The following is an 18,941-nucleotide window of genomic DNA, read 5'->3' on the forward strand; positions in this document are numbered from 1 at the left end:
CACACACTGCAAGATGCTCGAAGTCCAGCGTAAAGTTTCCACAGTCTGTGTTGATTTGGGGAGCCATGTCATCTGCTGGTGTTGGTCAACTGTGCTTCATTAAGTCCAGGGTCAACGCAGCCGTCTACCAGGATATTTTGGAGCACTTCATGCTTCCTTCCGCAGACGAGCCTTATGGGGATGCTGACCTTATTTTCCAGCAGGACTTGGCACCTGCCCACACTGCCAAATGCTCCAAAACCTGGTTCAATGACCGTGGGATTACTGTGCTTGATTGGCCAGCAAACTCGCCTCACCTGAACCCCATAGAGAATCTATGCGGCATTGCCAAGAGAAAGATGAGAGACATGAGACCGAACAATGCAGAAGAGCTGAAGGCCGCTATTGAAGCATCCTGGTCTTCCATAACACCTCAGCAGTGCCGCAGGCTGATAGCTTCCATGCCACGCCGCATTGAGGCAGTAATTGCTGCAAAAGGGGCCAAAACCAAGTACTGAGTACATATGCATGCTTATACTTTTCAGAGGTCCGATATTGTTCTATGTAAAATCCTTGTTTTATTGATTGCATGTAATATTCTAATTTTCTGAGATTGTGGATTTGGGGTTTTCATGAGCTGTAAGCCATAATCATCACAATTATGACAAATCACGGCTTGAACTATCTTGCTTTGCATGTAATGAGTCTATCTCATATATTAGTTTCACCTTTTAAGTTGCATTACTGAAATAAATGAACTTTTGCACGATATTCTAATTTTTTGAGTTTCACCTGTATGTTTATTTAATTTTAAAATAAATGACTACACAACCATTGTTTAAATATGACTCCATTTATAGCTCTTTATTTCATATTGGCTGAATGGTTGTGGGGAAGACTGTGGGCATCTGTAGTTGCACTGGCAAGTTCAAGTTTTAATCACAGTACGCATAACCACCCAACACCCTAAAAAAAAACAAAAAATCAATTAAAACAATCCCCATTGTGAAAAAGTGTAATAAAAGAAAAAGCAGCCAAGAAAAAGAAAACATGTGAAAATAATTATGTTCGTGTGATGATGGTATAAATCACTGGTCATCAAACACATAATACCTAATGTTACACACCCCACAGCCACCGAGTTGTGCTTTCCATACTCAGGACTGCAAAAAACATTTTTATTTGTTGCTGTTCAGCTTCTATTTTAATGGGACAGCAGTCCCTCCTAGACTAACCTAGATAAAAAGGAATGTATGAGTCACTGTCATAACATTGCTCTTGTACTATATTTACCAATCCTAACACAGCCTGGATTTGCAAAGGCAGAGAATTAGAATCATTCATGGGGGAATTACAAAAGCAGCACAGGAGCTGCAAATACAAAATATTTATTTATTAATTATTGGTACTTATATAGCGTCATCAATTTATGCAGCGCTTTGCATATATATTTTGTACATTCACACCAGTCCCTAACCCCAAACGGGTGTACAGTCTAAAGTAACTACGGTAACTCACATTCATACATACACATAGTAGGGCCAATTTAGACAGGATCCAATTAACCTCCGGAGTACCTGGAGGAAACTCACGCAGGCACAGGGAGAACATGCAAACTCCAGGCAGGTGGGGCCATGGTTGGGATTTGAACCAACGACCCTAGTACTGCCAGGTGGAAGTGCTAACCATTTAGCCATTGTGCTGCCCATGCACTATTTCCTGATTGAATCCAACTCTGGTTTCCTTCCACACTCCAAAGACATGCAGGTAGGTTGTCTAAAAATTGTCCCTAGTATGTGTATGCGTGAATGTGAGTTAGGAACCTTAGATTGTACACCCCTTGAGGATTAGGGACGGATGTGAAAGCGCTGCGTAAATTGACGGTGCTATATACAGTCAGGTCCATAAATATTAGGACATCGACACAATTCTAACATTTTTGGCTCTATACACCGCCACAATGGATTTGAAATGAAACGAACAAGATGTGCTTTAACTTCAGACTGTCAGCTTTAATTTGAGGGTATTTATATCCAAATCAGGTGAATGGTGTAGGAATTACAACAGTTTGCATATGTGCCTCCCACTTGTTAAGGGACCAAAAGTAACGGGACAGAATAATAATCATAAATCAAACTTTCACTTTTTAATACTTGGTTGCAAATCCTTTGCAGTCAATTACAGCCTGAAGTCTGGAACGCATAGACATCACCAGACGCAGGGTTTCATCCCTGGTGATGCTCTGCCAGGCCTCTACTGCAATTGTCTTCAGTTTCTTCTTGTTCTTGGGGCATTTTCCCTTCAGTTTTGTCTTCAGCAAGTGAAATGCATGCTCAATCGGATTCAGGTCAGGTGAATGACTTCGCCATTGCATAACATTCCACTTCTTTCCCTTAAAAAACTCTCTGGTTGCTTTTGCAGTATGCTTTGGGTCATTGTCCATCTGCACTGTGAAGCGGCGTCCAATGAGTTGTGAAGCATTTGGCTGAATATGAGCAGATAATATTGCCCGAAACACTTCAGAATTCATCCTGCTGCTTTTGTCAGCAGTCACATCATCAATAAATACAAGAGAACCAGTTCCATTGGCAGCCATACTTGCCCACACCATGACACTACTACCACCATGCTTCACTGATGAGGTGGTATGCTTAGGATCATGAGCAGTTCCTTTCCTTCTCCATACTCTTCTCTTCCCATCACTCTGGTACAAGTTGATCTTGGTCTCATCTGTCCATAGGATGTTGTTCCAGAACTGTGAAGGCTTTTTTAGATGTCGTTTGGCAAACTCTAATCTGGCCTTCCTGTTTTTGAGGCTCACCAATGGTTTACATCTTGTGGTGAACCCTCTGTATTCACTCTGGTGAAGTCTTCTCTTAATTGTTGACTTTGACACACATACACCTACCTCCTGGAGAGTGTTCTTGATCTGGCCAACTGTTGTGAAGGGTGTTTTCTTCACCAGGGAAAGAATTCTTCGGTCATCCAGCACAGTTGTTTTCCGTGGTCTTCTGGGTCTTTTGGTGTTGCTGAGCTCACTGGTGCAATCCTTCTTTTTAAGAATGTTCCAAACAGTTGTTTTGGCCACGTCTAATGTTTTTGCTATCTCTCTGATGGGTTTCTTTTGTTTTTTCAGCCTAATGATGGCTTGCTTCACTGATAGTGACAGCTCTTTGGATCTCATCTTGAGAGTTGACAGCAACAGATTCCAAATGCAAATAGCACACTTGAAATGAACTCTGGACCTTTTATCTGCTCATTGTAATTCAGATAATGAGGGAATAACACACAACTGGCCATGGAAAAGCCAATTATCCCATTACTTTTGGTCCCTTAACAAGTGGGAAGCACATATGCAAACTGTTGTAATTCCTACACCGTTCACCTGATTTGGATGTAAATACCCCCAAATTAAAGCTGACAGTCTTCAGTTAAAGCTCATCTTGTTTGTTTCATTTCAAATCTATTGTGGTGGTGTATAGAGCCAAAAATGTTAGAATTTTGTCGATGTCCCAATATTTATGGACCTGACTGTAAGTACCTGAAATAAATAAACTGCTATCATTAATTGTTTCCTTAGGAGAGAAAAATGTGGAGCTGTACTGCACACTTTTCCTCCTTTCAAGCACAAATAATAAAGTGTACAAGTTATGCCTAGTACACACGATGAGAATATCAGACGAATGATTGTCCATTTTATTTTTGCATGCTGGTCTCATATTGAAAACGAATAGGTTACTTAAATTATAAAAATTCTTCTAAGACAGAATACAGCTTCAAAAGTGATGTAATCTATTTTATTGTAATGTATTCTTTCCTTTCCATGCATGCTTAGTCTTGGTCACTCAATTTTTTTTTTACAAATTCTATACAAATTACATGAAAATCATTTCTTCTGTTCTTTTACGAGAAATGTTTTTGTGCTCTTCTCTTTGGATATTTTTCCATGAACTGTCGTAATCAGCTCTCAAAAGCTGTGTACTAAAAATCCGACTATAGTACGATCCCTTTGAAAGAGTTTTTTTTTCATCTAACTTTCTCATCCTGTGTACTAAGCATAACTATTAAAGCTGAATTCCAGGTAAACCTCAAAATAAAACTGTGAGCAAATCAACCAAAGGATGTGTAGTTCTGCCCAGCCAATTTTATGTTTAATACACCTCTGCTATAAAGCACAGCCACAAACCTGACACTACTTTCCCCAAGGGTAAAACTGCACCCCCTGCCCCCCCCCTCCCACTCTTTACTTAGCTGACCCCAGATCCAGCGAGATATCACAAATGAGGCTGCACATTGGCTTGTCAATATTTCAGCTGGCCGAAGGTTCTTTAACCCTTCTGAATACAAGATCATATTTCAGAGTATGATTACTATAATTTGCCATAGGAATCATTTAGAGAGCGGAGCACATGCGCTGGGTTGGTCAGGAATATTTGGCTTCATTGGCTATGTTTCGCTGAATCAGGGGCAGCTGAGCATATGACTGGCTGGTTAGGGCAGACTATGGTACAATTCAGTATAGTCATCTCCGCACCTATAGGATGTGGTTTGAATAATGATGACACAGCAATGCACAGATAAGTGATCAGCTCTGTTTTTTCTGATTTTGCCTCCTGTTGGCTCTTAATGCTACCCCTTCTTCTCAAAGTCTAAGTGTTGCTGTAACAGATGGCAGGAGGTTCATGTCCAGGCAGATTTGGTTAATTTTAATATTATACAACCACATTATAAAGTGTTTTTTCCTATCTGACCTGACTTCAGCCTTAAAACGGAGTTCCACCTGAAAAAAAAAAAAAAATCAGAATCTACAAAAACTGTAGCTGCTGATGTTTAAAATACAGGCACTTACCTGTCCCTCAGTCCAGCAGTGTCCTCACCACCACTGGTTTCACCAGCCGTCTTCTCTCCCTGGCGCCAGCATCTTCAGTGTGGGCACCCAGCTGTGACAGCTTGCGGCTTCACAGCCGGGTGCGCTTTGTGAATGGCCCTGTAGTCTTCAGGGACCTGTCACGTGACCCAGAAGACTACAGCGAGGAAGGTGGGGAGGACAACTTCCACTTCCAATCGCCTAGGCGATCGCAGCGGAAGTGGAAGCGGGTTCCTGTCAAATTCGCGTATCCGCCCCCCAAAGGTGACAATCCCTAGTGGGGAGCGGGGGACAAAGGCTTAAAGCGAAACTTCCCCTTTTGGGTGGAGCTCCGCTTTAACTCTGCTTCACAACTTTAGACTGTTAACAACTAAACTCATATTATTTTGCTTTTTTTTAATTACCATTGTTTAATAGTGAGTGGTTAAGAACAATTGCTCTTAGTTTACCTCAGTTGTAAAAATCTGTAAATGATAAAACTTTCAATAAGAAGATTTGGAAAAAAAGGATTTTACAAGCCAGTTTTGTCATTTTCCCAGAGGGGTGGAAGTCCAAAGACAATGTTGTGTGAAAATTGCTTAGATACACACTTTGGCAGCATTATCTCTGGAAACTTTTTAAATCTATAAGCATGCTGTAAGTAGATAAAAGCTGATTTCTATGGTTTTGATTTCCATCTTCATCAACACATAACTACTTTCTTTATAACAGTATATCCTATAATTCTCCTCTCTTTACCTTGGAAAGCTTCTCTCTGCAGCTGCACATCAGATGGGATGTTGCGATTTGCTTTTTTCTGATGGGACTCAAAAAAGTTGGCAATCTGTTTTACGCTTCTTGCCGACTGGTAGATTTCAAACTGCAATTGAAGAATATATAAGGAAGAGTGAAAAATCAGTCCACAATTTAGGCTCCACTCACACTAGTGTGATTACAGATGTGACTTGAGTTGCACAGAATTGCATGACATTGGAAATCTCATTGTTTTCAATTGTGCTCCTTCACATCAATGCAACTCAACACGGCGTGATTTTGGAAAAGGTTCCTGTACTACTTTGATGCTATTCCAGAGCGATTTTGCGATTTTGACCTCATAGAATATGCAAACCACATCCAATTTGCACTACTTATTCGCACTGAATATTGAATCAAAATCAGATCATAGAAAATAGAAACAGAAATTGCAGCAATGTGGACCTAGCCTTAACATTCAGCTACCATAGCTGTCCCCTGGTTTACAAGCCTTTCAAGAGCTTGTGTGAATGGATTTTGGTCTGTGCTGGAAAGGTCCTTGTTTCCAAGTTGACCACTAAGAGGATTTAAACTGAAATTAAAATTTAAAGAAGAAAGTGAATACTTACCTCCTGTGCTGTTCTGTGTTGTAAAATAGTTAGCTGAATCCTTCTTAGAAACCCACAATTCTGGGAGTGTTAATCTTCTGGACCCCCAAACCACTCAGTGGGGCTGGCTCAGTGAGGTGATAGGGTCTCTTTAGTAGGTATCTATCACTCATATCTGGAAAAGTATATTCTGGATATATACTTTTAACTTGGCTCTTGGCACCTTTTATTATTGCTACTGATTTAGGTAATACTATTGTGTTTTTTCCATAAAATGCAATGTTTGCTGTTGTATCTATTATTTGATAGTTAGCTTTGGCCACATTAGTATCTATGCCAGTTTTGTTGCTTAGTTCCTTCTCAGTGTTTCATGTAATGTATACCGCAACTTTTGTTGAAATAAAACTGCTGCAATTGTTTTGGGTATAAGAATTCACACCTGACCCAGCATTGCCATGATTACAGCAATTATCACAATCACACAAGCAACATCATCTTGCTGATAATGTTAAATTAAAACAAAAAAATGGCAAAAAAATAACATCAAAGTCCTCCTGTAAATACTGTGGTTTCTTGCATACCACTGGCAGTGCACATTTTAAATGTTGATGGGCCAAGCCATGGACTCCAATGTGTGTGGGAGAATATGTTTGATAATTTCAGCCATAAGCAATGCACTAAATGGCCAACAGTATGTGGACGAACCTTCTAGTTAGTGTCAAAGCCAGCCATAAGTAGATTTAAAATGGATCAGTTCAGAAGGAACTGTGCCCTGCCTGCATTTTTACTGTTCTTTCTGCCTGGAAACTGAGAAATGTCCATGGCGTCCAAAAAGCGTCCCTTTAGGTCAAAATCGGTTTTAGACCAGCTAGAGAACAGCGATAGTAAATTAGAACTACTTGCAGAATTGAGTGATAATGATTTGTGGGGAAATTTGTCATCAGACACTGAATACGATTTTGCGACTTTGCTCAGTGATGTGTGAACTTGGCGCTATATTTCAAATTTCAGTGTTTTTGGTTTGATTATATTATTTAATAAAATGTATTATTATTAATATTAATATCATTATATTATTATTTTTATGATTATTTATTAAATTATAATTTTTGATTTCGTGTTTCAAATTTTATCATACCTGGGATGTTTACTAGACTCTTGTTCGGACAGATTTCAGTGAGTTATTACTAAAAATTACACGCCTACAATAAAAAAATACATATTTCCATGCAAAAAAATATACCGATTTGAGCACAGAAATATGGACATAATCAGACTGCTAGGGAGGCTACGAGAATTGTGTATGTTCAGTGGTGACAGTTTGGGAAAGGTCGTTTCTGTTCCAGCATGACTGTGGCCCTATGCTCAAAGCCAGCTAAATAAAGTCATGGTTTGTGAATCTGGTTAAGGAACTTGAGTGACCTGCACATTGCTCTGACCTGAACCCTACTAAACACCTTTGGGATAAATTGGAATTATGATTGTGAGCCAGGTCATACAACCAAAAGTACCCGACTTCACAAATTCTCTTTTGGTTGAACAAGCACACATTTCCACATATAGTTCAATATCTTATGGAAAGTATTTGCAAAAGGGTGGATACTGTTATAACTCCATATTAATTACATGGTTTTGGGATGGGATGTCCTACAAGCTCCACAAAGTGTACAGTATAAGCATAACGCTTTAAACAGAATTTTGAATGTGTCATGTTTATAGTAACCTGTGGAGTACATGGCACCTAGTGTTATGCATTCAGGTGCATCAGGATATGTCACCAAGTCTCTGCCTTCGGGGGAATGGGGCTGTAGAATCTGTGCCTGCTATATGCAAAAGTTACTAATCACAATGGAAGTGCCTTCACTGCCAAAGATTATTAATGCGTTCCTGTTAACTAATGAACCAATACAGATAGATTATTCATATATACAGTTGCAAGAAAAAGTATGTGAACCCCATGGGATTACGTGGAGTTTTGCATGAATTTAGCATAAAATGTGCTCTGAACATCATCTAAGTCACAACAATAGAAGAACACAGTCTGCTGAACATAATACTACACAACCATTAGATGTTGCCATGGTTTAATTGCACATAACATGTAAACATTCACAGTGCAGGGAGTAAAAAGTATGTGAGGCCCTAGCTTAATGACTTCTCCCAGAGCTAATTGGAGCCAGGAGTGAGCCAACCTTGACTCCAATCAGTGTGATGATATTGGATGTGTTGCTGACAGCTGTCCTGCCCTTAAAAAACACACACCTGTTTTGGGTTTACTGGCTTCAAGAAGCACTGTCTGATGTGAACCATGCCTCGCAGAAAAGAGCTCTCAGAAGACCTACGATCAAGAATTGTTGACTTGCATGAAGCTGGAAAGGGTTACAAAAGTATCTCCAAAAGCCTTGATGTTCATGTGTCCACGGTAAGACAGACTGTCTACAAATGGAGAAAGTTTAGTACTGTTGCTACTCTCCCTAGGCGTGGTCGTCCTGTAAAAATGACTGCAAGAGCACAGCGCAGAATGCTGCATGAGATAAAGAAGAATCCCAGAGTGTCAGCTAAAGACATACAGAAATCTCTGGCACATGCTAACATTTTTGTTGACACATCTACAATAAGGAAAACATTAAACAAGAATGGAGTACATGGGAGGACACCACGGAGGAAGTCATTGCTGTCCAAAAAGAATATTGCAGCATGTTTGAAGTTTGCAAAAGAGCACCTGGATGTTCCACAGCACTACTGGCAAAATATACTGTGGACAGATGAAACCAAGATTGAGTTGTTTGGGAAGAACACACAACACTATGTGTGGAGAAAAAAAGGCACAACACACCAACATCAATGCCTCATCCCCACTGTAAAACATGGCGGAGGGAGCATCATGGTTCGGGGCTGTTTTGCTGCTTCAGGGCCTGGACGGATTGTTGTCATTGATGGGAAAATGGATTCCAGAGTTTATCAAGACATTTTGCAGGAAAACGCACGACCATCTGTCCACCAACTGAAGCTCTGCAGAGGATGGGTGATGCAACAGGACAATGACCCAAAGCATACAAGTAATTCAACAAAACAATGGCTGCAACAGCACAGAATACGCCTTCTGGAGTGGCCCAGTCAGAGTCCTGACCTCAACCCGATTGAAATGCTGTGGCATGACCTTAAGAGAGCGATTCACACCAGACATCCCAAGAATATTGCTACACTGAAACAGTTTTGTGAAGAGGAGTGGTCCAAAATTACTCCAGATCGTTGTGCAGGTCTGATCTGCAACTACAGGAAACGTTTGGTTGAGGTTATTGCTGCCAAAGGAGGGTCAACCAGTTATTAAGTCCAAAAGTTCACATACTTTTTCTTCCCTGCACTGTGAATGTTTACATGTTATGTGCAATTAAACCATGGCAACATCTAATGTTTGTGTAGTAGTATGTTCAGCAGACTGTGTTCTTCTATTGTTGTGACTTAGATGACGTTCAGAGCGCATTTTATGCCCAATTCATGCAAAACTCCACGTAATCCCAAGGGGTTCACATACTTTTTCTTGCAACTGTATATATATATATATATATATATATATATATATATATATATATTTCACCACCAGAAGACAGATTACGTTACTTTGTTCATTCGATTACAGTGTCTATATCTGTTATGCCTTTCATATACCCCAATAGTGGTTGCAGGTTCCACTGTGGGCAACTTCTCCATTTTGCATGTTCTGTGTTTTGGCCATGCAGATGCAGAATCTACACAGGTTCACTAGTAGACTACAGCAGGACATACTGGGGGGGGGGACATAGAGAGTGTGGGCTATACATTCTTTGTCACACTTAGATCTCTAATTCCACCTATAATATGGAAATGCCTATCAAAGACAAATAGGCATTTCAAAACAAAACAAAGCAACCTGTAAAATAAGCCACCTTACAATACTGGTCCTCATGTATGAAGTATCTCCTAAGACTCTAAGAAGAGATGTCCCTGTTTTTCCACAACCAACAAGTTGACCTTTCATTTTCTTAGTGAAAAGAAGAGCTATCTGATTGCATGGAGGAAACTGGAACACTTCTTCATTGAAGCATTTCATATGCGAGGCCTACAATGACAGTCACAAATGCTTCAGCTGATGGAATTCATCTAATTGTGGTAGCAATTTCACCCACCTTTTTCTTCACAGGCTCAGTGTTTGGAGGTGGCCGGTTGAACGTTGAGAATATGTTGAATCTACAAGGAAAAATAGACCGTATTATGAAGATTATTTCATACAATGTACCAAGGCCCTGGTATGAAAGCAAAGTACCAAAAGCCAGTCAAACTTCTCAAATAGTACATAATGATTACATAACCCCATGCTAACTTTCAGTTATCTGTAAACATTCGCCAAAAATGGCCTCTACAGAGTTGAACAATACTATGGAAGTATGCAATCCAGAATGTTTATCACTGTAGTATGAATGCACAAGTTCAAACACTGGTGATTTTGACATTTTTTTCTATCTTATAGGGGCTATAAATAGTATTGCCTATATTTACAAGCTTTGTTTAAATGCCTGTAGTGGTATCTATTTATATTTAATTATTTTATTTTTTGCTAAGTATTGGCAATTTTGGGTGTGTGGGACCTATGAAGTCTGTTTTACTTAGTCCCCTTATATATTAAAGGGAATATATTGCCCTGATATTGGGACTCAACTACAGTTATGATTATACTCTCTCAATACTTTTTGCCCTAAAGGAAGTCATGATGTTCATCCTGATGAGGTTCCTTGTTGAGCTTTAGCAGCCAAGTTGATTGCAGTCCACCATCTATGGATAATTTTTAGAAATTGTAGGTGCACAAATATGTTTGTGTACTCATTGATTATACTGAAATCCCTATATATCATTGGTAGTTATCAGTATTTTTTTAACAGTTTAGTTATTAGTATTTATTTAGAGGGTCCTTCTGCTCCAGCAAAATTGGAGGTGTCCTGTGAAAAGATTGTTTTTTATTGAGTTGTTATGTAAGTCAATCTATATATATGAGAAGGATTGTGTATTATATTATTATCTATTTATACTGTTTATATTCACTTATTTTGTAGAAGCTTCTGCTCTATTCTCCCCCCCCCCCCAAAGAAGATTCAAATTGTGAATTGAAACGTGTTGGGGCTGTACAATTCTTGAAAATAATTCTCCGGGGTACAGTTGAAGCAGTTTCCTTTGTTATTGAGACTTATGCATATACCACGAAGGCACTTTATCTATGGTATCTTTTTTTACCTACTTTTAAGATACAAATAAATAAAACTACAACAATTGTTGTTCAATTATATATGGTGCTGTGAAAGTCCCCTTTCCTAAAAAAAAAGCCTATATATATGATTTTGACATTATCATGACAAAATTAGTGAAGTCTTGTAAACAGAAGCAAGGTAAGAAGAGAGAAGGAGACAGAGGAGGCCAAGAAGGAAAGCATTAGAAGTACAGACAAAAAGTGCCAGAAACAAAAAGGAGGAGGGAGAGAGATTCAAAGTAGGTATACTGCATGTTAATTTATCATTTATGGTAACCTAGTACTGCTCTTAAAATTAAGTGCTACCATGTGGAAAATACAGTCTTATGTGGTGCTGATGCTCTGCTACAGGATAGGATATTTTAATGTAAAGGACACTATTCTCTTAAGAAGAAGCCAATGTACTGGTGAATCAGGCCGAGTGCCTGGTTGTGGTGACATGAATGGGCACCAGAAATGTAGTATCTGCAGAAGTGTAAGTCTACATCAAGACAGTAAAGACTCTTGTGTAATCCTTCAATATGGATATGCAGAAGGAAGGTCTATATAGTAATGGCAATACATGTGCAAGCACCTTCAAAGTGCAAGTGTACAAGCATGAGTTTGAACTATGAGATACAGAAAACATACCACAAGCACCTCCATGTGTGAATGCTGTACCAGTGTGAAAGCTGGAAAATAAGGGATGAATACAAGGAATACATATGAACACATATACAATCACTGTCTAAATCTTACACCTTCACCTTCGCAACAACCAGGATGACATCGCAATAAATTAAAGTCCTTGTTTCTAGCTTCAACTACTGCAACTCCCTCGTTGTTGACCTACCTCTACACAGGCTATCCTTCCTTCAATCTATCATGAATGCTGCTATCAGGCTCATTCACCTTAACAACCACTTAGTGTCTGTACTGAGCTACATCACCAACCTCATCTCAAAATTTCACCCACGCCATCCTTCTCACTCCTCCCAAGGCCTCCTTCTTTTTAGCTTCTTTGTCACTTTCACAATGCTCATCTCCAAGACTTCTTGAGAGCCTCTACCATCCTCTGAAACTCCCTACCCAAATCTCGTCAGTTATCTTCTACTCTGTCTGCCTTTAGGCAATCCCTGAAAATGCATCTCTTCTGGGAAGCCTATCTTGTCTCTTCCCAACAACTGAACTTTTCCTTTTTTCCATCAACTCATCCCCACTCAGGTAATATACTTTTGCACCCTTTTAGATTGTAAGCTCTAATGAGCAGGGTCCTCCCAACCCTTTAGTCTGGAATTGTATTGTAACTGTACTGTCTATATTGTGTGCTCTGTCATGGGGTGAAAAGGGTTTTGTGTCAACCAGGGTTCTCATCCAGTCAGGTTGAAGGGCTCCAGGGTGCTTGTTTCACATAGAGGAAAATGAATTTTCAGTTTCCTAAGAAGTTGGTAAAAGCAAGTTTGGGACCGAGAGTCTTGGGGTTTTGTAGAGACTTGAGATGGATGAAGTCTCCAATTCTGGGCCAAGGTTTTGCTGACATCCAGCACACTGATTGTGCATATGTGTGTAAGGCTTTACATAGAAAGTTGACTAATGTCCAGGGTTCCATCCACCCAGGAATCAGGAATACTCCACTTGGGAGACAGGTGGGAGCCAGTGCTAGGTGCATGAAGTGAGTCTGTTTGAGAGGACTATCTGGAGGAGACAGAAAAGGGCCTGAGCATTGAGGCCAGAGCAGCATCCCTGCAAGTGTAAGCCTGGTTGATGACCTTTTGTTTTGAGAAATGTTGAAAAATCCCTGTGACAGCAATTCATGTGTTTAACTGGAACTTTGGTTTAAAAAACCTTTAAAGCTCTTCAATTGTGAAAACCAAGTTTCAAACATTAAAGTACTTTTAAATCTGTGGCACTATATAAATCATATACAATAGCAGTATTCCAATGTGACCTATAATTCTTTAAATAATTAATTATGTTAAGTTCAATTGTTTCTTTCAGCTCAGTACACTTTACATCACAGCTTATCACACTGAGGCCTAGACTGTCCAGCTTATTGCGGCCTACTGATTAGTGCTTTATTAACACCCTAAGCCACAGGACTTTGCTACAGTATATGCACGCTGCATACAGAATCCCATTAGTGTCTCTTTTCAAGTCTTTTATAACGCCCAAGGAACTTGCTTCTTCAGACTAGCTCACCACCTTTGAGGAGGAATCTGCCTAAGCTAAAGTCCGCTTCCGCCCTTTTTATAATCTTAGTAAATCTTTACCTAAACCCTTTGTATATTTCATTTAAATTCAGCATCACTTCAAGGAGGAATTTTCCTTTTCTGAGAATACATCATCTCGAGGGAAAATTGCTTTTACACAAAGAAAAAATCTGAACAATAATGTACACCAACTAGGGCCCCATCGAGCGTGCAGAAGATTGGACACTTTTGCCAAAAAGAGATACCAAAAAGGGACATTGTTGCTTTTCATTAAAGAATGCACCTCCAGAATTAAACCCAGTCACCAGCAACTGAGAGTCCAAAAGTGAATTAGTCTGATAGTTTGATAGTTACTTCCAGCTCACTTGAGTAGAGACATCTCAGAGGCTAGGACTGATGGTAAATTCTGATCCTGCAGGACATTTTGGAGTTCTTTAAAGTGATACTGTGTTATAAAATTTTGTTGAACCTTTTAGAGCATTTAACTCATATTGCATGCCCATCTACTGGTATATTTTGTTGTTCTTGCACTCTTATTATTCTGACTTCAATATAACCAGAATACATGTTCACCCTAGACTGCATGTGTTTATTTTATGGTTGCAAGCCAGGGGGTCCTCCTGGTCAAAGGTTTAAAGTAGTGTCAGCAGGGGTTGAGCTTCCAAAGCATGCTCAGGGCAGACAGGGAACCCAAAAATATTCTTTGGCCCTTAAGGGGCAGCGCTACATGTACAATCCTATAGTGTATACTACAAAATAAAATTGCCATGCGCCTCTAAAGTGTTCCGGTTTTACGTGAAGAAAAGGTGGCAACCCTTCTTTCATCCTTTCCGTAAAAAGTGAAAGTGGATTCCCAAATGACTTATTTATCCTACAGTATGGAAAATCCAATAGTAAACTATATTTTGGAATCAGTCATCCAGCTAAGTCAACAAGAGATATCAGAAGGCAGCAATTGCTTCTATTTACCAGTACTCAAGCAGAATTATCTTATTTGGGTGCAGCTAACCTATGATAAACCATATATCAAACTGTTTAATGAACAACTTAACATATAAAAAGGCAGTTTAGAAGACCCTAGTAACCTAGTTTGTAACAAGGCCCAGCAAGGCCCAACTAGCATATACAAAATACTTCTGTATCCACAAATCAATCTGCAGAAGTAAAGCCAAAGCCCAGACAAAAAAAAATTAGACTGGATGGTAATGGCTGTCCTTCCCTGCCTTCCAGCCATCCACAACTTATTTTCTTATAATTATTAAGAATCTGTGGAGGGAAAGGCACTTACTCATTGCAGCCTGTCAGTCATCTTAGTAATCAGGTTCTTACTTGCTGAAATACGTATTGATCCCCATGTGCATAGAAGTCAAGAGCCAAGTCATAGAGTAGATAACTATGATCACCAAGCAACAATGACATCCAAAACAAAAAACACGTTCATTACATTGTGTGCACATTCCTTCATGTCTGCAGAAACAATGGGCAGAAAACGTCAGTTAAAAGTAGGGCAGGGTGACTGCTTGTGTAGGTGTTGGGACCCTTACCCCTAAAAAAAAGAATGTCCCAACAATGGCTTCACTGTGGACTTTTTTTTTTAACAGCTTAGTATGGTTATTATTGTTTAAGTAATATTGAGGGTCTAGGTATGCATTATTTACATGAAGTGGTGGTATACACCATTTTGAGGAGGGGAGATAAATGTGGGCAAGACTGCTGAAATTTACTTTGCTTAAGACAGATGTTTAGAGGTTTTTTTTTTTTAGAAATTATACTTAGGTAAATGCAGCATCAGTCCCCTGCTGGCTCTGAGAACTGAGTGATCAAAGACCGCTGATCGCTCAGTTCTCAGTGCTCCGTGAACAAAGAGTTGGTGACTGTCAGGTGCCAGTCCATGGATCTGGGTGGATCCCGACTTTATTGTAGGAATCTTTCCCCAGTCTAGACTAGCTGAGTGAAATCAGCCGACAGCGGGATGAAGTCCACTGTGGGCTGAAAATGGGTCATAGGTGAGCAGAACGAACTCCACTCCTGTGATCCACAGGAGAAGTACAGTGAAACGAGCTTTGGCTGGACTTCTACTTTAAGAATACATGCTCATTAATATGAATAGCTGAATACAGAATTATGTAGCTGCAATTCAGTACATAAGGTATGGTCAAGAGGTTCATCTGTTTGACCACAAATTAGACCAGGAAACATACATGGGGGATGGTTTACTAAAACTGGAGAGTGCAAAATCTGATGCAGCTCAGCATCAACTTCCATTTTTTTTTGTCAAAGCTTAATTGAACAAGCTGACCTTAGAAGCTAATTGGCTACCATGCACATCTGCACCAGATTTTGCACTCTACAGTTTTAGTAAATCAACCACCTGATGTGCAGTATCAACCTGTAGGGACTCAATGGACACCCTTCTGCTATGAAAATCTATTTTTCAGAACATGTTATTGTTCTTAGAGAATTAAAACAGTGGTTGACCACACTTCTAGTAAAGTTCAAACTACTCCTTTATGCATTTAAATCCATAAAAATAGGTGCACATGAAAGACAGAGACCTCTGATGCATTTCACGCTAATTAGCACGTATTCATTAAGAAAAAAATATTATTTACTTTTTAGCATTAAACATGTCAGGTATCTTGGTTTTCCTTTGTGTACCTTCTGTTAAGGATGCATATGAAAAAGAAGTACCAGTATTTTGAACTTTACTGGATGTGTGGTAATCTACTTTTTTTTTTAGGAGATTTTATAGCCATATGCACACAAAAAGTACATAAAACATGTTGCATAATATATGAATCTCAGCATGAAGCATCTACAATCAATATCCAATAACAATATGACATTCCACAATGCACCTTAACTGGGTTTCCAAAGAGATGGAATCAGCAGAACCATTTCATATATATAGCATTAAAGGTCAACAGGAGTACATACAGCATTTTCTGTTATGTAAGGAAAAAGAAAGGGGCTTTGCTTAGCCATCTGAAAAAAAATCACAGCAACATACCAAAAAAAAAGAAAGAAAAGCAAAACCAAACATTTTGGAGAACCACTAACCCCCTTACCCCCCAATCCCCCCCGGTTCATGTCATTATACCAGCATTAGTGCTTTACTGCCTCCCAGTACAACAAAGGAACAAATTTATATAAAAGACCAATGGTAAGCATGTCCTACGCATTAGACTAATTCTGCCCCTCCCTCAAGGGCATTCGTCTAACGTGTCTGATGACTCTACCCATCTAGACCATATTTGCATAGATTTTTTCGGGTATCTCCTAACCTCATAGTTCATTTCATACAAGGGAAGACTAAAATTAACCAATATTTTCCAGGCTGCCAAGTCAACAACATCTCTTCATATACAGTTTAAGACAATCAGTTTATGCACATAAAAAAATAGGAGTCTCAAAAATGTTTTTGTAGCTCTATCATAATGTCATCTTCGATTACCCCCAGAAGGCCGACTAAAGGGCTACATATATTTGGAAGATCAAAAGTGTCAGCTCTAAGCTGAGTAACTTGTGACCAGAGTGGCCAAACCTTAGCACAGTCCCACACCATATGAAGGAAGGATCCCTCAGCTGCTAAACACTTATAAGAGGTTGCAGTGTCTCATTTTCCCATATTGAATAAACGCAATGGTGTATAATTCATCTGGTGTAAATAGCATAGCTATATCATTTTATCCTTGGAGATGACAGTATCCACATATGGAGTACCATCAACCACATCTCTTCCATCAGGTCTGGTAAAGGGGAACCCACTGTTCCCTAGTCTTATGACATTGTCAACCACCTATCAAAGTCAGTGCGGAATACTAACTAGATACCAATTCATTATGTTCCAGTTTTAACAGGAGAGTTTCTAATTTAGGGTTAGACACCATATCCGCTCCAAATTGTCTTAATGCGGCATGCTGAAGCTGAACATATTGAAAGCTCCATGAAGTAGGTATACCCTACTCGGTCATTTACTATTTTAATTTGGTTCCGCAGTGATGAGCTGGATGTGTACCTAGGAGGAGTAGTGTGGGCAAGTGTGGACCAACCTGGATTTCTTAATACAATTTGTATGTAATTCTTCTTACTCATTTAAAATATTGTGACTCTGTAAATGAGTTTATTCAAAATGGCTATGTTCCTATGAATGATAGGATAAAGAAAGTATGGTTGATAACAGGAAAAAAAAGTCTCTGACTCTCCTGCCTATGGGTCCATGGCTACTGTGCCTAATGCTAATCAGACCCTGCTAATGCAATGGATCTACCATGAACTCAGTTAACTGGAACAAGTAACCACACATTTCTAAGCACAGTCCAGACAGTTTCTGTCACCCCTCACTGCTAATCACGCACTGTGGTGTTCTCTAGAGCTTCTTCACTTTATACTTCATGGGAGAGCTTGCTGCTCACAGCACAGCCCAGCAGTTCAACATTCAGTAAGACTCTATGTCTCTGCATCCTCTAAACTGGAATAAAGTTCCATCCCAAAAGCCTCTGTTGGCCAGTAGCCCAGGGATCAATTTACACACCAATGAAGTCTGTCCCTGCAGCAGCCCAAGTGATGAGGATAGAATTTGTCACCTTCTTATGTGTATAGCTATAGTCCGGTAAGACCACACAATCACAGATTTACTGTCCCCCGCCAGGTGTTTCAGTGGAATGTAATTGATCTTTTTTAAGAGCCAAAAGATGAGAAAGGTGGAGACAGCTCTCCACCGGAACGCCAGGTCACAATTCATCTACATTTGCCATTACAGATCCTCCTAATGCCCAAGTGACTATAAATATCACAAGAATGCAGAATTGCATAGCTGTATCAAACCGAGAGTACGGGAGTGTAACAAACTCAACCATGTTCCAATGAATATGTCACGGAACATAAAATCAAAAGAGCTGGTACTGAGCCAATCCTATGCTTATATGTCAATAAAACACAAAATATAATATACAATTATCCAGCATTTGATGCTGCCTCATAAAACAGAGCATTGTTTACAGTCCATAAATATTACACACAAATAATTTTCCATGGCTTTTAAAATGGACGTATTTCATATAAAACCACCCCCAGGTACCCTGCCTACCTTGTCATAAAAGCCAACAAGAGTCCTGAAAGGCCTACCTTGCTTACAGAAAGCAGTGTTATGGGGGCCAGTCATATGACCAAGACACCTAGGATTTGGTCAATTGACCTCTGTTAAAGGGGAGAATCAATGTTTATGTTAACTGATCCTCCCCTTCAGCATAGACGATGTGGCCAAAAATCAGACTGGCCTCTGTAGT

At 39.6% G+C, this 18,941-nt stretch overlaps 1 protein-coding gene across 1 annotated transcript in view; it reads right to left on the minus strand.

Moving 5' to 3' along the window:
* The window catches only part of EXPH5 (exophilin 5), a 144,265-nt gene that overhangs the window by 15,078 nt on the left and 110,246 nt on the right, over window positions 1–18,941 (minus strand). Inside the window, exons 5-6 of the mRNA XM_089666001.1 lie at window positions 10,353–10,413; window positions 5,585–5,705 (exon numbers count right to left, since the gene is read on the minus strand). Of these exons, the coding sequence (XP_089522127.1) occupies window positions 5,585–5,705; window positions 10,353–10,413 (182 nt within the window). The remainder of the gene's footprint in view (window positions 1–5,584; window positions 5,706–10,352; window positions 10,414–18,941) is intronic.

The sequence above is a fragment of the Staurois parvus genome, unplaced genomic scaffold (assembly GCF_062004578.1).
Source record: "Staurois parvus isolate SC_StPar_1 unplaced genomic scaffold, SC_StPar_1.0 ptg000050l, whole genome shotgun sequence".
Taxonomy (NCBI): Eukaryota; Metazoa; Chordata; class Amphibia; order Anura; family Ranidae; genus Staurois; species Staurois parvus.